Source organism: Topomyia yanbarensis, chromosome 2 (genome assembly GCF_030247195.1).
Source record: "Topomyia yanbarensis strain Yona2022 chromosome 2, ASM3024719v1, whole genome shotgun sequence".
Taxonomy (NCBI): Eukaryota; Metazoa; Arthropoda; class Insecta; order Diptera; family Culicidae; genus Topomyia; species Topomyia yanbarensis.
In genome coordinates, this window is record NC_080671.1 from 14934998 (window position 1) to 14955754 (window position 20757).

A 20757-nucleotide genomic window follows, 5' to 3' on the forward strand; every position below is an offset into this window, starting at 1 on the left:
GAAATAAATAAATAAATAAATAAATAAATAAATAAATAAATAAATAAATAGCGAAAAACGTGACGAATTTTCAATTTTTTGTATTAAAAATCTTAGCTAGTGGCACTTTATATAAGTGATAACCCAAAAAAATCAAATGCACATAAAAACCGATTCTGACCTGTTAGAGACAAGCGTAAAACTCCATTTTTCATCAGTTTCTATGTAGGCGTTTTCGTTGAGCTATTTTGCTTGATATTTACATGATTTATTAACTATACGATCCTCAATAAAATATTAGTTACAAGATCCCATTCTCACAATTTACAAAAGGTCCCCATAACGTTCAAAACATTAGGTTCTCAAACAGAACACAGAATAACAGATAATAAACTTCCAAAATTATTATTTGAATAAACTAGTCAGCATAAAACATTTTTTTTTCTTCAATTCAAATATTTTGGTTTGGAGGGGGTTTTAACCCCCCCTTGGCTACGCCACTGTTTAGTAAAATGTATCACATCGTTCGTCGAAGAGATAGATGGTCGTACTCGTGAGAAACATATGTGCCGCTTCAATACGGTTGAACGGAACCGGATCAAAAGGGAAGAATAAATGATTAAACCCCCTCTTGTATATCAAGCTGAATCCCTGTTTAAAAATTTTTCATAAAAAAAGTTTTTTGGCCCTCTTTTGTATATTGAATCTTATTTCTAGTCATAATATAGATATAAACTTTTTTTTCTTTGTAAAAAAAAATATTTCAACAATGTAACCTCCTAGTTTTAAGATATCGAAAATGTAAAAACAAAAGAATTTGGCACCGCCAAGCTAACGCATTTGTGCCTATCAAATAAACGAAATGAACAAAAAAATGATTAAAAATAATCCAGCAAGATTAATTGAGGTCACTGGCACGAGAAAGCTAATATTAGGACTGTTCAATATGATGAGAAATGGCTACAAACCTCGGATATAAGTCCTATGCGTTTCGCAGAGGCCAATCCATGTATGCTGAAAATCTTTTTCTCTTCTGACCAAACTTTGACCAGAATCAAAAAGTGAATTGAAAGCAAGACTGGTGGCTTGTAGCAGACAGTGTAGTCATGTTCATATCGTCATGTCAACCAAATCTTTGACTAAAGTAATGTTTTAGGTGTCGTATCCAGTGAGGGGCTAATACCCCGAATTCCTTTTATCAAGAACTGAATGTAGCAGTCGACGTATAGCTAAAGGTTCTTCAGGAGGTTTTTGCACCATGAAAACAGAAGGTTTCTGCTGGCCGTCATTTCATCACCAACGGACGGAGCTAAGAAAAGGCAGAAATGGCTTGCAGATAATGTTCTCACACCAAACTTCAGTCACTCGAAAATAAAAGAAACAAACTAGAACATTCAACAATGAACAGCAAGAAAGAAATTCTGATGATGACATGGGCGCGAACGACAACGCAAGAGAAGGCAGACGGACTGACCCCCAAGCTGCAGAGCATAACGCAGCTAATGCATCACCGCCAAGAAAAAGGATCACAACACGTAGCAGCAAGCTGCGCCAACAATACCCGACGGACATGCAGTAACTTCGTTATTTGTTTATTTTTACATGTTGCATAAACGCGAAAGATCCACGGCTCAGTTTTTTTTATTTCGATTATAGAGGTTTTAACCTTAAGGTCATGCGCCTCTTCAGGTTAGAAAAATCTCTTATGAAAAATTTCTAACCCTATGTGCGGGGTCGGGACTCGAACCCAGGTGCGCAGCGTCCAAAGCAATCGATTTACCAATACACTACGCCCACCCCGCACGGCTCAGTTGTGGTAACGCATTGAGCCGTGTAAAATAAATTAGATGAAAGAAAAACGTTCATTATGTCCAACCAAATGACGTACTGCACCCACTCTGGAGTCGCCAGTAACCATCATCATCATCATCATCGTTGTTCAATAATCCGTGTCATCACTGAATGTATTTCAGACTTCCAAACTGATCGATCTTCAGTCGTCAATCTACTTGTACGCCTGCCTCGGTCGCGTAGTCCGTAGTGCGTAGTCCGGTCTGATGTGGACGACTTCATCAGGTTATCTTCTGAACATAACATTGGCTGGTGTCTCTTGGGAATATTGTGCTACATGTCCAGCTCACTGCAATCTGCCGGATTGTATTAGCCTTCCAAGGTCAGCATGTTTATGTACCTGGTATAATTTGTAGTTCGGCATTCCCGGAAAAGTTCGATATGCTAAGAAAGAATCTTTGCCGGAGAAGACAATATTGCTCCAATCTCGATCAACGTTTTATTTGACCCACACGAGATATGTTTTAAGCAGTTAAATGTTTTCGTTTCGTTTCGATATTTGTTCACCTTTTTAGTCGTATGACTTACGTCTTTGTTTGCTATATTGAACGTCATTCCCATATATTTATAACGGACACGTTACGTAGGTACACTTTGATCCTTAATAACTTTCATCCTACTAAACCAATTGCTAATCCCTTGCTATCAATACTATGTTTGCTATGTAAAACTTGTTTAAAAAGTTCAAAAACTATTTTAGTGCGCTTCAACTTAAATGCTAAAACCACTTATAAACATATGTGCCACAGCTTTCCTTAAAGTAAAGAATATTTTTAAATATTTTCCATTGCCGATAGAAACTTAGTGAAAATTTTAATTATATTTTTGTTGTACTATGTTCAATTTCCCTTCAGTTACGCCGAAATAATACTTTTATTAGTGGAGATATTTGTTTTTTTTTGTGAACATCTGTCACGGTTTCCGACATGTCAGTACCAAATCGATTTTCTTAACGTGAACTAGTTCACAACTATATAAATATTCATAAAACCAAATATTGAATAGTCATTTTATTCATAGATTTACAAACATTACTCAAAGCCCGACTGTATGACGTGAACTGATTAATAATTTATTACATCTTGAACATGATCTAGTTTTCGTGGTAATGAATTAGTTCACAAACTCGTAACATATTTTCTCGTGATCTATTTCACGAAACACGGAATATTATTCATAATTTTTTTCAATCATGAACTAATTCACGATTTCTAATATATTAGTCACGAATCACTACCCTCGCTCACGAAATAGTTCACAAAACCAAAAACTATTATTCATGTATGCTTGAACTGAGTCATATTTCCTAGTCAATTAGTTACGACTCATATTTCGTTCTCGTGAAATTGATCACAAAATCATAAAATATTATTCATGTATACGAGAACTGATTTACCATTCGTGCTCGTGAAATAAGTCGCAGAATCATAAAATAATGTTCATCGAAACGTGAACTGGTCCACGATTCCTAGTATAATAATTACGCCTGACCATGCGTGCCCGTGAAATAGTTCACAAAATCATAAAATGTTGCTCATGAATTTGTGAACTGGTTCATTATTCCTAGTACGTAATTTACGATCTATCTTGAGTGCTTGTGATATTTAGAACATATCCAATTTCATGTAACTCTGCGTATGGTTATAACATTGTCACGTGAACTATTTCACAAAACTTGGCTTGTGTTCATCAAATATCAAATAGTTATGTCCACCTGCAAGCAACTTGTAATACGTGCGAGCAGTTAAATATTAAGACCTCGAACATCGGTATTAATTTGACAGAGTTCAATTTAATATCCTAACAGACAACAAACACTGCGCTGAGCACCAACAGTACATTATAGAGCCACACAAATCGTGTCCGTGATGTAGTTCACAAAGTGAGAATTAGTCACACTTTTATGATCCAGGTCATATTGTTACGTTATTCCGATAGTGATCAAAGATTGGCATATCACGATAAGGCGAAGATAAATTACGCATATCATTATTAACTCTTACGTCCCCAACCCCCATTTCATTGAAAATGTTAAATTTCAAAATAATGGTTTTCGGCCACAACCGGGGGTATTCCGGGAACTTGATTCCTTCGGCAATGAGGACATTTTTAGACAGATTAAAAAAACCCGGTAAAAAAGGGACGATTTTAGAATGGATTCAACACCAAACAAAACAAGCACACTGAGAGCATTTGGACGAAATGGCCACACTCCGGGGTATTTCGGAAACGAGCAAAGTGGACACCTTTGGACCCTTTTTGAAACGCTGTCTTGCGGCATGTCAAACTGCATGAATTTGCGAAACAAGTACACTGGAGGTCATTTTGAGATTTTGGGCGAATGCTCCACAGCCCGGGGTATTCCAGGTACCTGGTTATCCGCCAAAGAGGACACTTTTAAACCGATTATAAAACTCGTCTTGCGAGGTGTCAAACTTCATATTTTTGGGCAACCAGTGAACTGGAGGGTTTTTGGTCAAATTGGATACACCCCGGTATATTCCGGAAATTTGGTCCCTCCGGCAAACGGGACAATATTCGACCAGTTTCAAACCTGTTATGCGATACGTCAAACATCATGATTTTGCAAAACAAGTACACGAAAAGATATTCTGATGGTTTTTGGTCTATTTGACCACATTCCCAGGGTGTTCAGAGAACCTGGTTCCTCCGGGAAAGAAGACACTTTTCGACGCTTTTGAAACCTTGTTTTGCGACATGTCAAAGTTCATGGTTTTGTAAAAATAATGTGCACTGGGGGATATTTTGAGGGTTTTGGTTGAATTGACCACATGGAATCTTGTTCCTTAGAGAAAAATGATTCTTTACGACCGGTTATTAAACCCGCCTTGCGACATACCAAACGTCATGATTTTGCAAATCAAGCATATTTCACTATATTTTAAGGTATTTTGTTCGAATTGCACCCAACCCGAATTTTCACCCGAAATTTGGTTCTTCCTGAAAAGAAAAGTATTTTCGGTCCACTGCTAAACCAACTTCATCTCGTAATGTATTTCAGTGTGCTTGTTTTGCAAAATCATGATGTTTGAAGTGCTGCAAGACGGGTTTTGAAATCAGTTGAAAATCGTCCCTTTTTACCGGAGGAAGCAGGTTCCCGGAAGATCCCGGGGTGTGACCAATTTGACCAAAAACCCTCAAAATGGTCTCCAGTTCACTTGCTTTGCAAAATCATAAAGTTTGACACCCCGCAATCCGAGCAAACGAAAAGCCCACGATACCCCCATGCTAATGGGGTTTGACACGGGTGTGTGAAATGGGCTCAACCCATGAAAACACCATCACCATGGTCCGGTAGATCCCATATAAAATACTATAGTTTGGTGTATTTATGGGTTATTGAGACCATTTTATGGTGTCTTGATGGTTGTGAATTTTGCCACGGACCACGTTTAAGGTCTTTTCAAGGAGCTATGTGGTGTTTGAACCCATAAATATTTGCTCGGGAAGACGGGTTTTATAATCAGTCGAAAAGTGTCCTCTTTGCCGGAGGAACGAGGTTTCTGGAATACTCCGGGTTGTGGCCAATTCGACCAAAAATGTTCAGAATGTTAGTCAATGTGTTTGTTTTACAAAAACTTTTACAAAAACTTTGTGCGCCGTACAATGTTTGAAGACCGTTACGAAAGTGTTTTGCTTTTTGGAAAGGGGGGGTAACTCTGCCAGAAAAATCCGATACGAAATTCGTGAATAAAATATCACGATACCTTGAATATAATTTGCGAAAACCGTGACAAGGTCTCAAAATCATGAACATAAATCTGCTACTCTGCGAGAAAAATTCGATAGTAGACTCATGAATAAAACATTACTGTTACGTGATGAGAAATAACGGAAATCGATGCGGGTGCACATCGATTTCTCGAAAGCTTTCGACCGTGTTCCTCGTCAGCTTGATGTGGAAAAGCTAAGGCGGACTGGATTGCCGGATTGGCTGATTAATTGGATCTCCTCGTACCTTGCGAACCGTAGCGCCCCGGTGCGACTTAGAACTACACCCCTTCCACATTACATTGGGTGTTCCTCAAGGAAGCCATCTTGGACCTCTTCTTTTTGTACTCTTCATTAATGATCTCTGCAGTGAATTGTCGTCGACCCAAAATCGTGTAATAAAAACAATGGTTGACTATTGCGCTTTGCAAATGGAGTTATACAAAATAGTAATTTTTCGGTACTAACGAACAATCTGTGACTTTTTGGTTTGACGGTTTCGGTTCTTTCGTTCTTTCGGTTCATTGATCGATTTTAGCGAACTAAAATTGTTACAGATTGTTCGTAATTACCGAAAGGTTACTATTTTGTATATCTTTTAAATAATTGTTTATGTCAAAATGAAAATAAAAGGTGTTCTTTGATCAAAAAAGAACACATGTATTACTTTTAGCACTACGCCACTGAGAAAAAGGCCCGACACTTGTAACTAAGTTAATAAATTTTTAAAAATAAAGGAGCTAAAAACTTCAAATGTCATTATTACGGTCAAAGTATTTGTTTACGCAAAACCAATATGGATTTGATTGAGCAATGTAAAATACTACTAAAAAATTGGATCTTCCATTAAAATTATGATTTCACTTAATTTGAGTAACCGTTTGAGAAATCTTGACTCAAATAAAAATACGAACAACGATTACAAAAATACCAAAAATCCTCCTCAAGTGCTTACATAAAATATATGTCTTCAAAGTTCTCGCACTCATTGCTTCCGATGTTGGTTCCTGAGAAAAATATTTCTTCTCAGTTTCGCTTTAGAATGTATTGTGGTGAAAATACACTTCAATAATTCTTACAGTACATTAGCCACCAGAACAACAGATTCCAACGTAATACAAAGCTTGCCGGTCTTACTTCAATCAGTGGAAGAGTGCTGATAAAGCAGGCATTCTTTCCATTTCAATAGAACCTCATTCTAAATATAGAATTCATTGGATTATGAAAAAGACGGCGGAAGCATTCCAGTCAATTTCATTCTCACACTGTGTTTGGTTTGTTTAAACAATCCCACCGAGGCTGAAGTACTTGAACTGAAATCCCAGCAATTTTCCTTCCTATTATCCTCACTCGTCACTATACCTAACCGGCGTAATTCAATCCGGCGATCTTTATTATAACTTAATTAACTCTGACAATTCCCCGCAGGCTTGCATTCAAACCAGCTACTTTCCATTCGTCAGCCAACCGGGACGTACAAAATTGAATTATTCACGCCTGCAGCGTTTTTCCGACATACACATACAACACAGTCAGGACCGGTACGGTGCGGCAACCACAAAAACCGCACCCGATCGTGTGCTAGACCACCCAGGCAGCGGAACCTACCGATACTATAGCACGGACAAAGCGAATTGCCACCGTAGGTACTGTTGAACCGGTTCGGATTGTGAGATGAGTTTTTCTTTTATTCGAAATTTATTTTTAGCCAACCGAGTACCGAGAGGCAGGGTGAAGGAAGAAGGAAGAAGGTGTGGCACTTACCTGAGTGTCTCGGTGTACGCTATAGGTTGACCAGCAACACGGTTCCACCTGGTTCGAGTCCAGACCCCAGAACTCCAGCTCTTCCTCGAACAGCGGCCCGCAGACATCCGTTGGGTAGTGTAGTTTTCCGGTGCTGACAGGAATATAAATTGAAGGAAGAAGAAAAAATGACAATTTACGACAATTTGTCCTACTGATGAGGGACTTCAACCTGGTGGCTGTGGGTCAGAACGTTTTTTGTACTAATTTATCAATCGTGAAATTACATTCTCTGTACTATCTAACGTGCGTCTCCATCGAAAATTTGGTTATGTAACGTCATGATACTTCTTCATTAAGTATACTCACCGGTAGTAGTTGAGCACTTGGGCAAACACGCCGGGATGTCGGTCGAAGAAGTACTCATTCAAAATTGGATCGTAGTTCGCTAGTGCCTCGGTCAGCCGCGATAATCGAGTGGCGGGGATTTTTTTGAGTGTCGCCTTGTAGGTCTCATATCTGGTGGGGTAGCGGTCCAATATTGGTAGCATGTCGGGTAGAAAAACGAAACAACTATTAATAACATGACCGTGTACTAAGAAGACGAAGGAACAAGCACAGCTTGAGTAAGGTCAATACCGACAGAGCCGGCAAATGACACTGCAGGGTAAACATCATCAAGTATTCAAACTTTCAACAGTAGTGCCGGGTCCATCCTCGCTAGCTCGCATCCCGCCCGGGCGGTTGATCTAGTGCTGCGTGCAAGCCAATGTTGATGAAAAGTTATTTTCTTTTCCGGAGTGTCCCTCCCTTTTTCCCATTTCAGTTTATGATTTTATACACCAGGCTAGCAAGTTTACAGCACTCGTACTGCGCGCTTCATCTGAAAGGCGGTATTTTGTGATGTTCGTGTAAATTGGAAGTTTTCTTAACAGCATTGTAATGCTGATATTTGCGATTATGAAGCTCCGGTACTTTAAATTTGATTTAATTAAAAAAAGCTCTTTTAAAAATACCTTACAGCATTTTGTGACGGATTTTTGATCATCATTTATCGTTGAATATCTAATTATCTTACTGTATAATATTAAATTAATAACAAAATATTTCTCAACTCTGTGTTAATAACCTGGAGCACATTTTGCGATATCATGGCTATAATTAATCATATTACGCAATTGAATTAATTCATAGAAATTATTTGTCTAATTTCAAAGATTTCTAAATTGAAACATAGGTTAAGCTCTAAATAATGATTAGAAAATGATGGGTGTTGTGAGTGAATTTTGCCACTAGTCAAATGTGTCTGCCGCCCTCTAACAAAGGGTCTGTTTTCAAAACACATCAAATAACAAAACTTTTATCGTCTTTCCCTTCAATAATTCCCTGCACTTCGTGCTGACCTAGTGTTTCATCGCCTTGGTTTTGACATTTAGGTATACACAACATGAAATAGAATTTATATGTTCAAGAAACCTTAAACTTCATAAAGTTCTTCTAATGAAAATTTTTATCCATATGTCCTCAAATATATTTTTTTTAATAATCTACTTAAATCAAAACACGGGTTCTACCAACATTTCGCTGAAAAACAAATTAAAAAAATGTTGCATAATCCGTCCCTTCTGACATAGCGTGTATCATACGCCGACACAAACTATAGTACTACTAACAGCTATTATGAGGGTGGAACCGAGAGCACCAGAGAGGAAAATTTGTTTAATGAATAGAACTTAGTGATCAGCGGCAATGCGAGCAATGGCATCTCGCCCGCATGGGACAATGCTGGTGGGTTGTCATTATCATCATCCCCACCATCATCATTAACAACAACATCGTCGTCAGTATGAGTAAGTGACGTGCGTGAACTTACTTGACACTTTTTGTATCAGATATTCAAGTAAGATCAGGTTGTTGGCTTCTACGGTGTGAGATGTTGTCACACCCCTTTCACAGTGTAAAAAGGCGAGCTGCCGGGCACACAGAGCTTGTATTTCTGGTAAGAACAAACAATGCTTCATAGAACAGGGGGACCGCTGTGCAAAAAAAAACCTAGAAGAAGATGCCGGAAAAGTTTCGTTTTCCTGTTGAAAGGTGACGAGGGTAGGCTGTTACTGTTGAAGTATTTTTTTAACCCTGGATCTTTTTTTATTTTTATTGCTTTGTATGACAGTAACATTTTTTTCTTGTGGAACATAAAAAAAACAATAATATTCTGACGAACATGTGTTTTCTTATATACGCAAACTTTTTTCCGAGCATCACTCGCCCGAATACGTCAATCAAAAGTTTACCAACTCGTTATCAAATCGTAACTGAAGAAAATATACCACTCGTAAGAACTACTTTCACTTTCCAACCGAAGCGAACCAAGAAGGACGACAAATTGCTCTTCTAACCGACATCAAGTTGTCGACACCTAAAAAGCTACACAGTGACAGGATGTAAAACGGTTTTAACTTGACTAGCGTTCGCCTTCCCACCCTTACCATGGTGTCGGGTTATAGAGTTACTATACGGCATCGACCGGCATTAGCAAGCTAGTGCTTACTAACTAATGGTGGCAACCGGGTGCTACCACGTACATAAATTAATCAACTTTCTATTTCCTTCGATGGGTGGCTAGAAGGAATGTACTACAGCCTGGAAAAGTGCGCTTCGATAATGTGTATCACGGGAGCTCTTCAGTGCAGATCGTGAGCCGTGACAGTTGAAACGAGCGGCGCGACGCGCGTCAGGAAAACATCATTCCAACTTTACCTACAAATAGGTTGTGATGCTCTGACTGGATGTCTGTCCTCGTGCAAATAGAGACGTGATGTTCATTTAATGAAGTTGTCTGATTGCTCGGTTCGTTCACACCGTCTTTAGTTAGAATACAGAACTGTAGAAGATTCGATGAATACCTCAAGGTGGTGGCGCGGCGGCTAATGAGTTCAATTAGTGCGCTCTGATTAATGCAGTAGCATCTTGCTGGTAAAATGTTCCCAGTCGATTGACTTGGGTTTGTATAGATAACTGAGAAGACTAGATGAAAATTATAATAGGTGTATTAATTGGATGGAAAATTTGTTCTTTGTATCGCGTTCAGACGGGTATTTGTTGAAATTTTTATACTTATTTGTTATTTGTTCGCACGTGGAAGTCTGTTTGCTTTGAATGGGTATTATTTCAAGTATTTCATTAAATTTATTGCACGCACATGGTCAGCGCATTCTTGAAACACGACACATTGGATTAATCATCGGTCCAGGGTATATTAAAAGAAACGAAATATCGAAATGCGTTAAGAAAAAAATTGATCTGCAATTGAAGGATGTGGTGAAATAAGCGCTTCCATTTTCGCAACAATAACCGTGGAGATAGACCTAGTATGTCTGTATTTAAACAATTTAAGATCAACTGACATTGAGTCCTAATGAACAATACTAAAAATAATTAACATGCACGGAAAAAAATTGTTCCCGAAATAGTGAATAAAGAGCCATTAATTCTGGAACAATAACGTCTTTACGATAGGAAAGTAGGATCATAAACAATGTTTTAAGACATGTTTTACAATAATGTCTAAGTTCCCTTCAGTAACACCTGCATAACGCTTTCATTGGTGGAGATATTTATTTTCGTTTTGTGAACTTTGTTCACGGCCTCACGGCATTCACCATGTCATTATTAAATCGACTATCTGTATGTGAACTAGATCACAACTTTTTTTTATGTTTTTAACGACATTCAGTTAGAAAGGGACTGGAAAATGAAGTATATTTTTTAATATTATGATCCATAGTACTCAAGGGAAAGCAAGGGGTTGAAGGTTTTAGAAAAGCGTGAAAAGGGTCATATGAGCAAGCTTAGAGTTTCCCGGCGACTTAACCCTTTGTCTGCTACCGCAGGAGTCAGTATCTTTTTGCATTAGAAATGCGAATTACCTGAGTCTACGGCATATCCGGACGAGCGTAAAGTAACTTGTTACTTCGTGCTGTCAAGTCCTTTATGAACTTGATGAACATTATTCATAAGCAAAAGATTAATTCTAGATTTTGTTCATAGAATTTGGAACATTATTCAGACTCCTAATATACGACGTGAACTGATTCATTATTCGTTACATTTGGATCGTGATCTGGTTTTCGTGGATGTGAAGCAGTTACAAAATCAAAACAGTCTAGATATTTCTGCGTAAACTATTTCACGAAACGCGGAATTTCATTCATGAATTCAAATCAAACATAGTGAACTAATTCATGATTCCTAATATTTTAATATTATCATTTTAATTAATATATGATTACAATTAATATTCAATATCCGTGATCGTGAAATAGTTCACAATATCATAAAATATTATTAATGTATTCGTCACCTGTCCATAATTCCTAGTATATTAGTCATGGCTCGTCATTCTTGCTCGCGAAGTAATTTACAAAGTCATGCTATTATTCATGGATTCGTGTATTGGTTTTTGATTCATAGTTTGTTATTCACGATCTATCTTGGAACATTGTGATTTACAGAAGATATTCCCGATATACAGAAAATATGTTTTTTATTTCGATTATAGAGGTTTTAACTTCAAGGTTATTCGCCTCTTCGAGTTAGAAAAATCTCTTATGAAAATTTTCTAACCCTATGTGCGGGGTCGGGACCCGAAACCAGCTGCGCTGCATACAAGACAACCGATTTACCAACTAATCAATCAGCTATGACGGAATAATTCAACCACCATCGGGACGCATGGGTACAACTCGTTCCGACAAATTGCCGTTGTTTGACCGAAGAATAATTTCGCCGCCATCGCCGACGATGCACAAACAAATTCACGCTGCACTGCCATCACCGGGACGCCTGTTATACCGTACTATGGAAACCCCCGAGCGCTCCGACGCAGTCGTGCTACCAGCCAGCGACCAGCTCAGTCGTCCCGGCCCTGCGTTCGGAGGTGGTGAGGGGGTCTTCCGAACTGCCTTCTCAGGCGAGTATTTTGCTTTAAATGACGATCCGCTTCCTGAAAACCTTTTGGTTTCTAGCATGCAATCGGGTACATCACGCCCCTTCAGCATGTCGGCACGATTGCCACGTGGCGCTGACAATTTACGGCTATACTACCAAAACGTCAGAGGGCTAAGGACGAAAATCGAGGACTTGTACTTGGCTGCTCTTGACGGCGACTACGATATTTATGTTCTGACGGAAACTTGGCTTGATGATCGTATTACATCGATGCAGCTCTTCGGGGATTCTTATGCGGTTTATCGTGTGGATCGAAGCGCACATAACAGTGTTCATGGTCGCGGCGGGGGAGTTTTGATCACTGTTTCTTCCGCACTAGCCTCCTGTGAATTTGGTGTGGATAGTTCATCACGCATTGAAGTTGTTTGGACGAAGATTACTACGCAGTCGAAGAGCTACATTATTGGAGCTGTTTACATTCCTCCAGAAAAGCGACTTGACTGCACTATTACGCAGCTCCATCTCGACTCTATAGAACACGCTTCTTCTCAGGCAGATGCAAACAATGTGATAATAGTTCTTGGTGATTTCAACCAACCAGGACTGATGTGGGTTTGTTCTTACCCTAACCCGTTATCCTCGACAACACATCCTGCCAGCCGCTTACTTCTGGACGGGATGGCTTTTCACGGACTAAATCAAGTAAGCACGATTTCCAACCATCAATCCCGTTTTCTTGACCTTGTGTTCGTCAGTGAGAATGCTTTGCCTGAGTGTTCTGTGAGTGAAGCTGATCGTTCCTTTGGTTAACTATCATCCCGCATTAGAAATATCCATTTCCATCATTAGTTCACCACAATATGAAGAAGCTTTAGCTGTGAATCGTCGTAATTATCGCAAAACTGATTTAGCAGCACTACGTCGCACCCTATCGCTGATTGACTGGAGTGTACTACTTGGTCAAGTTGATGTAAATGCTGCAGTCGATCTCTATAACCGATTACTCATTGACTGTGTTGAAAAATCCGTGCCAGAATATCAACCTCCCAAGAAGCCTCCATGGTCTAACGCCATGCTTCGGAATCTGAAACGCACCCGTGCCAAAGCCCTACGTGCGTATACAAATCGTCGATGCCCTATTCTCAAGCGCTTTTTTGCACTCGCCAGTAATGAGTACCGCTGTTACAATAAATTACTGTACAAAGGATATGTGAACCGCATCCAACAAAACTTACGACGAAATCCGAAGGGATTCTGGGCTTTTGTTAAAACGAAGAGAAAGGAAATGGGTCTTCTTCCGTCTAGGATGGTCTACAATGGCGAAGTAGCGACTACAACGGCGGAAAAATGCTCCCTATTTTCCAGCTACTTTTCAAGTGTCTTCACGACTGATGTACCATCTGCCATCGAGCTCGAAAACGCGACCCGTGATGTTCCCATTGGTGCAGTGTATATCGATGTATTCACTATTTCAGTACAATCGGTTCTCTCTGCAATACGGAAAACAAAATCATCTTATGCTCCAGGACAAAGTGCTATGCCGTCTGCTGTTCTGAAAAATTGTTCCGATATCTTAGCGATCCCACTGATGCACCTTTTCAATGTGTCGCTTCAGCAGCAAAAATTACCCGATGATTGGAAGTTTTCAGTTATGTTTCCGGTTCACAAGAAAAATAACAACATCGTGAACTACCGGGGAATCACTTCGCTGAGAGTTGAGTCAAAAATCTTCGAAGCGCTTATCAACGAGGTGCTGTTTTTTGCTAGTAAACATTACATAAGCCCTTGTCAGCACGGTTTCTTCCCTGGTCGATCGGTTGAGACCAATTTAGTTAGCTTCACATCGTTTTGCATTGAAAACATATCCAGGAAACTCCAGGTGGGCACGGTCTACACAGATATTAAGGCCGCTTTCGACGCAGTCAACCATGAGATACTGCTTGCAAAGCTTGCTAAACTAGGATGTACCTCGAGGTTGTGCCACTGGCTTCGATCCTACCTTGTTCACCGCGAGTGCGTCGTGCAAATTGGTGACAACGTGTCTGAATCTTTTTGTAATAATTCCGGAGTTCCCCAAGGTAGTACACTAGGTCCATTACTATTTTCATTGTTCGTGAATGATGCGGTCTTTGTTCTAATGTGTGGAGGGAAACTGTTTTTCGCCGATGACTTGAAGATATTTCTTGTGATAAGGAATGAAGCCGATTGCCGTGAGTTATAGTGTCTCATTGATACATTTTACAATTGGTGTCAAGGAAACATGTTGATCCTTTGTGTTACGAAATGTTTTGTCATCAGTTTTCATCGTACAAGAGACATACTTAATTTCAACTACAACATTGCCGGAACTCAGCTGCAACGCGTTGACCACGTAAAAGATCTAGGTGTTATTCTCGATGAAAGACTAACTTATCACGGTGTCTTTGTCAAACAATTTTATTCAAAAAAATTCGGCATCTGTAAAACTTCGGGATATGAAAGAATGAACTTTTCCCTTTCATTTCTAGAACAACTTTTTATTTTAAATTTTTTTGATTGAAAACTTAAGTTTTTTAATGAAATTAATTCGCATTTTTACTACTAATTTGTACTCTAGACATTCAAAAAATACTAAAAGTGAGAATCTGATGAACAATCCCATTGTCTACAACTTCGTAGAATGCTATAAATCAATATAAAATACCCCGAGAAAGTTATTAAAATTTTAGCAGTTTCTAGGTGTGCGCGGGCCCTTTGGATTAAGAATTAACAAGGACTTACAAAAAAATGTTGGGTTTTAACGAACAGTAAATTCAGATAAATTTCAATGTATACAAAGTCCCATTCTCAGCAGATAAAATATATTTTCAGATTTCTCTGGGTCTTGGGCGAAAATGACACTTTATGAACAAGGAGGTGTGGAAAGCTGTTGACCAAATTTTCGATAATCTTATACCTTTTTGAGATGTTGATTAATGTAGTAACGGATTTTATCATGCCTTTTCCATTTCTTGTCTCGCTCCAGGGGATAGCTAATGTAAACTATAATAACCTTTTCACCTGATCCCATCCTGCCTGGTAAAATACAATTGGTTTAAATTCAAAGCTTTATATTCGAATGAACTAAAGTAGACAGTTAGAGTAATTGTAATAAACGACGGATTTTATTGGAATTTTGGATTGAGAATCCTGTTTTTCTTTTTCAACATAAAATGAAAAATGATTGGAAAAGAAAAAATGCTCTTCGAGTTTTGGATGTTTGTTATCTTTTGTAGTAGATTCATTTCATCAGAATTTATAGATGCAGATTTTTGCTTGTCCTTAAATTATATTTCCAAATCCAACACACTTCACATAAAAAAGAACAAAACCATGTTTCATAATTTCCTTTGAGAAGAAATTCCGGAGTCGTTACTGGTTGAACACGGATCACAACAGAAAACGAACATGAAAATATCAGGCTGGACCATACATTCAGTAAATTCTTAAAGTAATACATGTCTGTTTATTGAAGATTTCCTTCATAATATGGGATAAGAACAAAGACAACATATCAAGAAGAAAGAGTTGCCAGTTCAGTTCTGAATCTGGAGACATTAACAGCAATTCGTCTTTGGGTAAAGGTGATACTTTCTGTATCTACTTTTATATTGAGATCACTATCTTCGTACAATAGACAGAACCTTTATTTCTCATTTACTATTGCGATTTCTGTTCAATGTACAGCGATTCCCAAAAGTTAACAAACTTGAACATAAATCTCATCGAATTATTTTTATATCCTTCATGAAACTGTCAGGATTCTCAATCGAAATCAAATGAAATGACTGAATATCTAATCGAGTTTGATCAAATATAAAGTTAAAATTTAGACCAAATATATCCTAAAAGATGCTAACGGGCAAAAAGGTTGATTCAAGATTACATCAAGCATACTCCAGCATGAGTGAAGAAAAAAAAAAAGAAACAAATATATCTGTGACAGAAAAAACTGTTTCATTTTGCTGCATTACCCAGCATCTTTCAAAAGAGTCTTAATTTCGTTCAAATTTTATCTACTCTTCTCTATATCTCCATGCTCCTAAAATATCATTGGTGCACATAAAACAGTGGAATCTGGAATTATGTTTTTTACGCCTAAAGGTGGGACTTTGCTAGCATTCAAGTTCTTCTGAGCACACTGTTAAAATAAGGCAATCCATTTTTTAACAAATAAAAATGTTTTTGGAATAAAGCTTCTTAACCAATAGGCCCTGTGCGAATCTAAAAACTTTGATAAAAATTTAATAGCTTTCTCTGGCGATTTTAGATCGCAATGTAGTTTTCTACAAAGTTGTACGCAATAAAATTGTTCATCAGATTCTCACTTTTGGTAATATTTGAATGTCTGAGGTACTACCTAGGGGCAAAAATGTGAACCAATTTCATTGAAAAACCTAGGTTTTCAAACAAAAAAACTTTGAAATAAAATGTTGTTCTGGAGTCCCCGACAGAATATTTTAATTTTACTTTGAAATGAAAGGGAAAAGCTCATTCTATCACATGCTGAAGTTTTAGCGATGCCGATTTTTTTTCGAATATAATTGTTCTACCAAACACACCGTGTTATACCAATCACCTGTCAGCGACCATCGACAAAGCAAATCGACTTCTAGGTTTTATGTTCAAAATTTCTAACGAATTCCGGCATCCTCTGTGTTTCAAGGCTTTATATTGCTCACTGGTGCGCTCGCACTTGGAATTTGCAAACATCGTCTGGTCCCAGCAAACCAGCAATCGTATATAAAAGTTTACAATAAATTACAAATAATGACAGACTAAATCAAAATTACAGATAGTGCAAGCAAAAATTATGTTTTGTTGTAAAAAGTTCACATAAAATGCAAATCTGTGATCGAAATACAATGTTGACTTGAAGTTATTTATTAGTCCACTACAACTTAAAACAAAATCGTACATGCGGAATAATAAAGACAATTTTGAAACATTGTATAGAAATTAATTTGCAATTGGATTAAACTGCAAAATCGTTCAAGTAAATAGTCACTTCCTTATAGCACTTCGCAAATTCTCTGCCAGACTAGTTCAATATACCAGCAATAAAAAATGGTTTGAGTACAGAATGTAGATTATGATTTGACAGGTATAGAAGGTATCATTGGAGTGCCATATTTAGGTTGGATTATAGATTTTAGATCGTAATCACAAAGCGATAAAAATGACCAAATATAATCGTTGCTTGACAGTGTATAAATAGATGAACTTTGCAAGAACATAGACATACTTCGCAGGCCATTTTCATATCAAAGCCTCTGTTGGCTGAGTATGATGTTTCCGATCTCCTTGGACAAATCAATCTCTACGCCCCAACCCGTGTTCTTCGCCCTCGGACATTACTACACATCGAAATGCGAAATACCAACTACGCTGCTAATAGTCCAATTTTAGCGATGGTTCGTCGCTTCAACGAGCTTGCCGAGCACTTTGACCTCGATTATAATTCATCACAATTTCGTCACCGTTTGCTGTTACATTAGGTTAATTATTTTTAGTTTAGTTCATTAAGACTTAGTGTCAGATGAACACAAATTTTAAATAGAAATACAAATACAAATACAAACAACGCTACGCCCACCCCCAAATAAAATATGGTTTATTGACCATGGATTTATTTTTGTTCCATGAAATTTTTTATGAAATACAATATAGTTCCCGCTAGCGACCAGTAACATGTACCAGTACTAGTTATAAGAAAGCTATTAGGAACTCTAACATCACTATTCATTTGATAGGAATCATCATGATGTGCGAAAAATACGCTGGAGTACCAATAATACATTATAGAGTCACATATCGTATTCGTGATATAGTTCACGAAATAGCATACCGCGAATCAGTCACACTTTCATGATCCAGTTCATACTGTCTTTATAACTTATCAAGATTAGGCGATGAGACATGATCAAACTAGTCAAACAGGAATTCAGTATCACGATAACGTGCTCATAAATCATGAAAATCGTGACTACTGTCCCGAAATCATGCACATAAATCATGTTACTCTACTATAAAAATCTGATAGTAAATTTAGGAATAAAATATCACGATAACACGAGTACGCTTCTGAAATCATGAACATATGTCGGATCTTTCAGTTGATATAGTTTATGTAAATCGGTGTATCCCCAAATAATGAACAGGAATCGTAATAAAAACTAAATATATCCAGGAAACAACCAGAGTAACCCAACTAAACATTCGAATGTAACGTCATGTATATTTTTGGCGCAAACTAGTTTTTCATGAATACGAGGTTTATTATTCATAATTTCAGAAACTTGGTTACGGTTTTTGTAAACCATGTAGTTCACGAAATCGTGATTTTTTTCGTGAATTTTTTAACTAAATTTTTCCTACTAAGTAGCAATAAAAGGTTTCAAAGTGCAGAACTAATGACGTAGCCGAAGGTTTCGGTAAAATCGTTGAAGCGACGGATCATTGCCAAAATCGAGCTATTGACAGCGTGGTTAGTGTTGCGCTTTTCGATCTGCGGTAACATCGGGTTGGGACCGTTTATAAATTACGTAACGCAAAAATTACCCAAAATTGACACCCCTCTCCCTTCATGTATTTGGTATTAGTTTTCAACTAGCAATAATCGCACCTCGGTTAAACCTCATTGGTTACGATATCGCCACTGCGCAAAGCTCATGTAACAAATTATCACGAATTTCTCGACCCCCTCTTTTACGTAACAAATTCATTGAACTTTTTTTTTCTTCAGTAAAAATATGTTAGGTAATGTTCCAGCTTACTCCCCCTCCCCCATATATGAAAATATGTCACAATTAGTCGTACACCCCTCCACCCCCTAAATGCGTTACGTAATTTATAAATGGTCCATTGGAGCGTAGATTTGTGATTGAAGATATGGAACATTATATTCAGCCAGAAGTAGCTTAGACACGAAGGCAGCTTGCAATGCTTGTCCGCATTGTGTGTAGTCCTAATAAACGGCAACGGTCTTCGTAGGGTGGCAGGTTCAGTAGATTATTCTAAGGAAGTTGATGTAACGCATATCGTATGAACCTGCGTTGGACAGTTACAACTCATTGGGTCCAAGTTGCATGGTAGGGGTATCAGATGATATTTGAAAATTCCAACTCTGAGCGTACCAGATAACAATATAACGCTTTGAAACAAAAGAAAACTCGTTGGGAATATTGAACATTAAACGCAGTAGACGATTTGCTTTGTGAATGATCGTTGAGAAGTAATAAGTGTTTTTTATCTAGAATGACGGTTTGTTGGACATTAGCTCTAGATAAAACAACGTGAAATAAGCAAGGGGAATAAACCATACTACCAAAAGTGTTGATGTAAAGTCGATAAGCTGAGAACAGTACCTTGTTGACGAGCAATACGAAAACTTTTGACATGACTCTTAAAGAGATGCGTTAGTAGAATCGTTAAAATATCGGAGCGAACTCTGTATCGAGTATTTATCACATCTAAACAAACACGATAAAATACAACTAGTTCGATGACAACGAGTTGGCGGTCCGTTTAGTGACAATGCAACGATTAAAACATACACAAAACACGTTGAAACACAACTATGCTTCGCTGAATGCGTATATAACCCACTAGATGAGTACAATTACTGGTAGTTTTTTACCTCATTGATTACAATGATCAATCCATAATTAAATAAAAGATCTAACTTAATCTTTAAAATCTCGCTATTGACGCTCGTCAATTATGTTGGAATAAGCAGCGTACATCGCTCTTACTAACCCTTGTTTTAATTATCCAGACTGAGACAGCCGACTTCGTTCTTCCTTGATATTATATGTTGAAAATGTTTCAAGGTACTGTTGAGATGGATAAACAGGAGAACTGGTAAATACATCTCGGAGGTGATCTGCAACAAGATCTCCCGAGTCGGCTGCGGACTGTGAATTTTGTCTCGAAGATAAGCATTGTTTCGAAGGCTGCGTTGAACTTAGTTCAGATATTCTCCAAATGCATTGTTTCATATTGCAGTTCAGTTCGACGAAGAATAGTTTTGTTGCCGTCAGTCCTATGATATAAGTATCGCTTTCATTGTTCTCGGAGTACGTTGTGTAGACGACCAAGCTCGGCGTTCCACCACGGATACTTATAACCTGCTTTTCTGCTGACACGTTTTTAGGAACATTACGGCGAAGAATCTCATATATGACATCATAGAACGCCGCAATTGCCTGATCTAAATCATTTTCAACCAGCATCTCACGCCAATAGAGTGCACCAATGGCCATTGAGACTTAAGCGCTTTTGTATCGAGTATATTCAAAGTTGATGTCGGCGTTAATTGTATCAAAAGCTTCACCATCATCAGAACGCATATCAAATCTTAAAACGAAAGGTTTATGGTGAAGATCTAACTTCAATATAGATGCCGAAGGTTCAATCAGTTCCAATACGCCCGTATCGTTAATGAAAACTAGATCGAGGGTCCGTCCATTCACGCTGATACAA

At 38.0% G+C, this 20757-nt stretch overlaps 1 protein-coding gene and 1 non-coding gene across 5 annotated transcripts in view; both read right to left on the reverse strand.

Moving 5' to 3' along the window:
• Positions 1-20757, reverse strand: part of LOC131681288 (potassium voltage-gated channel protein Shaw-like) — a 232776-nt gene that overhangs the window by 72976 nt on the left and 139043 nt on the right. For all 4 annotated transcript variants that reach the window (XM_058962016.1, XM_058962017.1, XM_058962018.1 and 1 more), the window contains exons 4-5: positions 7675-7824; positions 7327-7459 (exon numbers count right to left, since the gene is read on the reverse strand). In XM_058962016.1, coding sequence (XP_058817999.1) covers positions 7327-7459; positions 7675-7824 — 283 coding nt within the window. The remainder of the gene's footprint in view (positions 1-7326; positions 7460-7674; positions 7825-20757) is intronic.
• On the reverse strand, positions 18807-18943 carry LOC131686442 (U4 spliceosomal RNA). Its single transcript, XR_009305110.1, has one exon. It is a non-coding gene; the product is annotated as a U4 spliceosomal RNA (small nuclear RNA).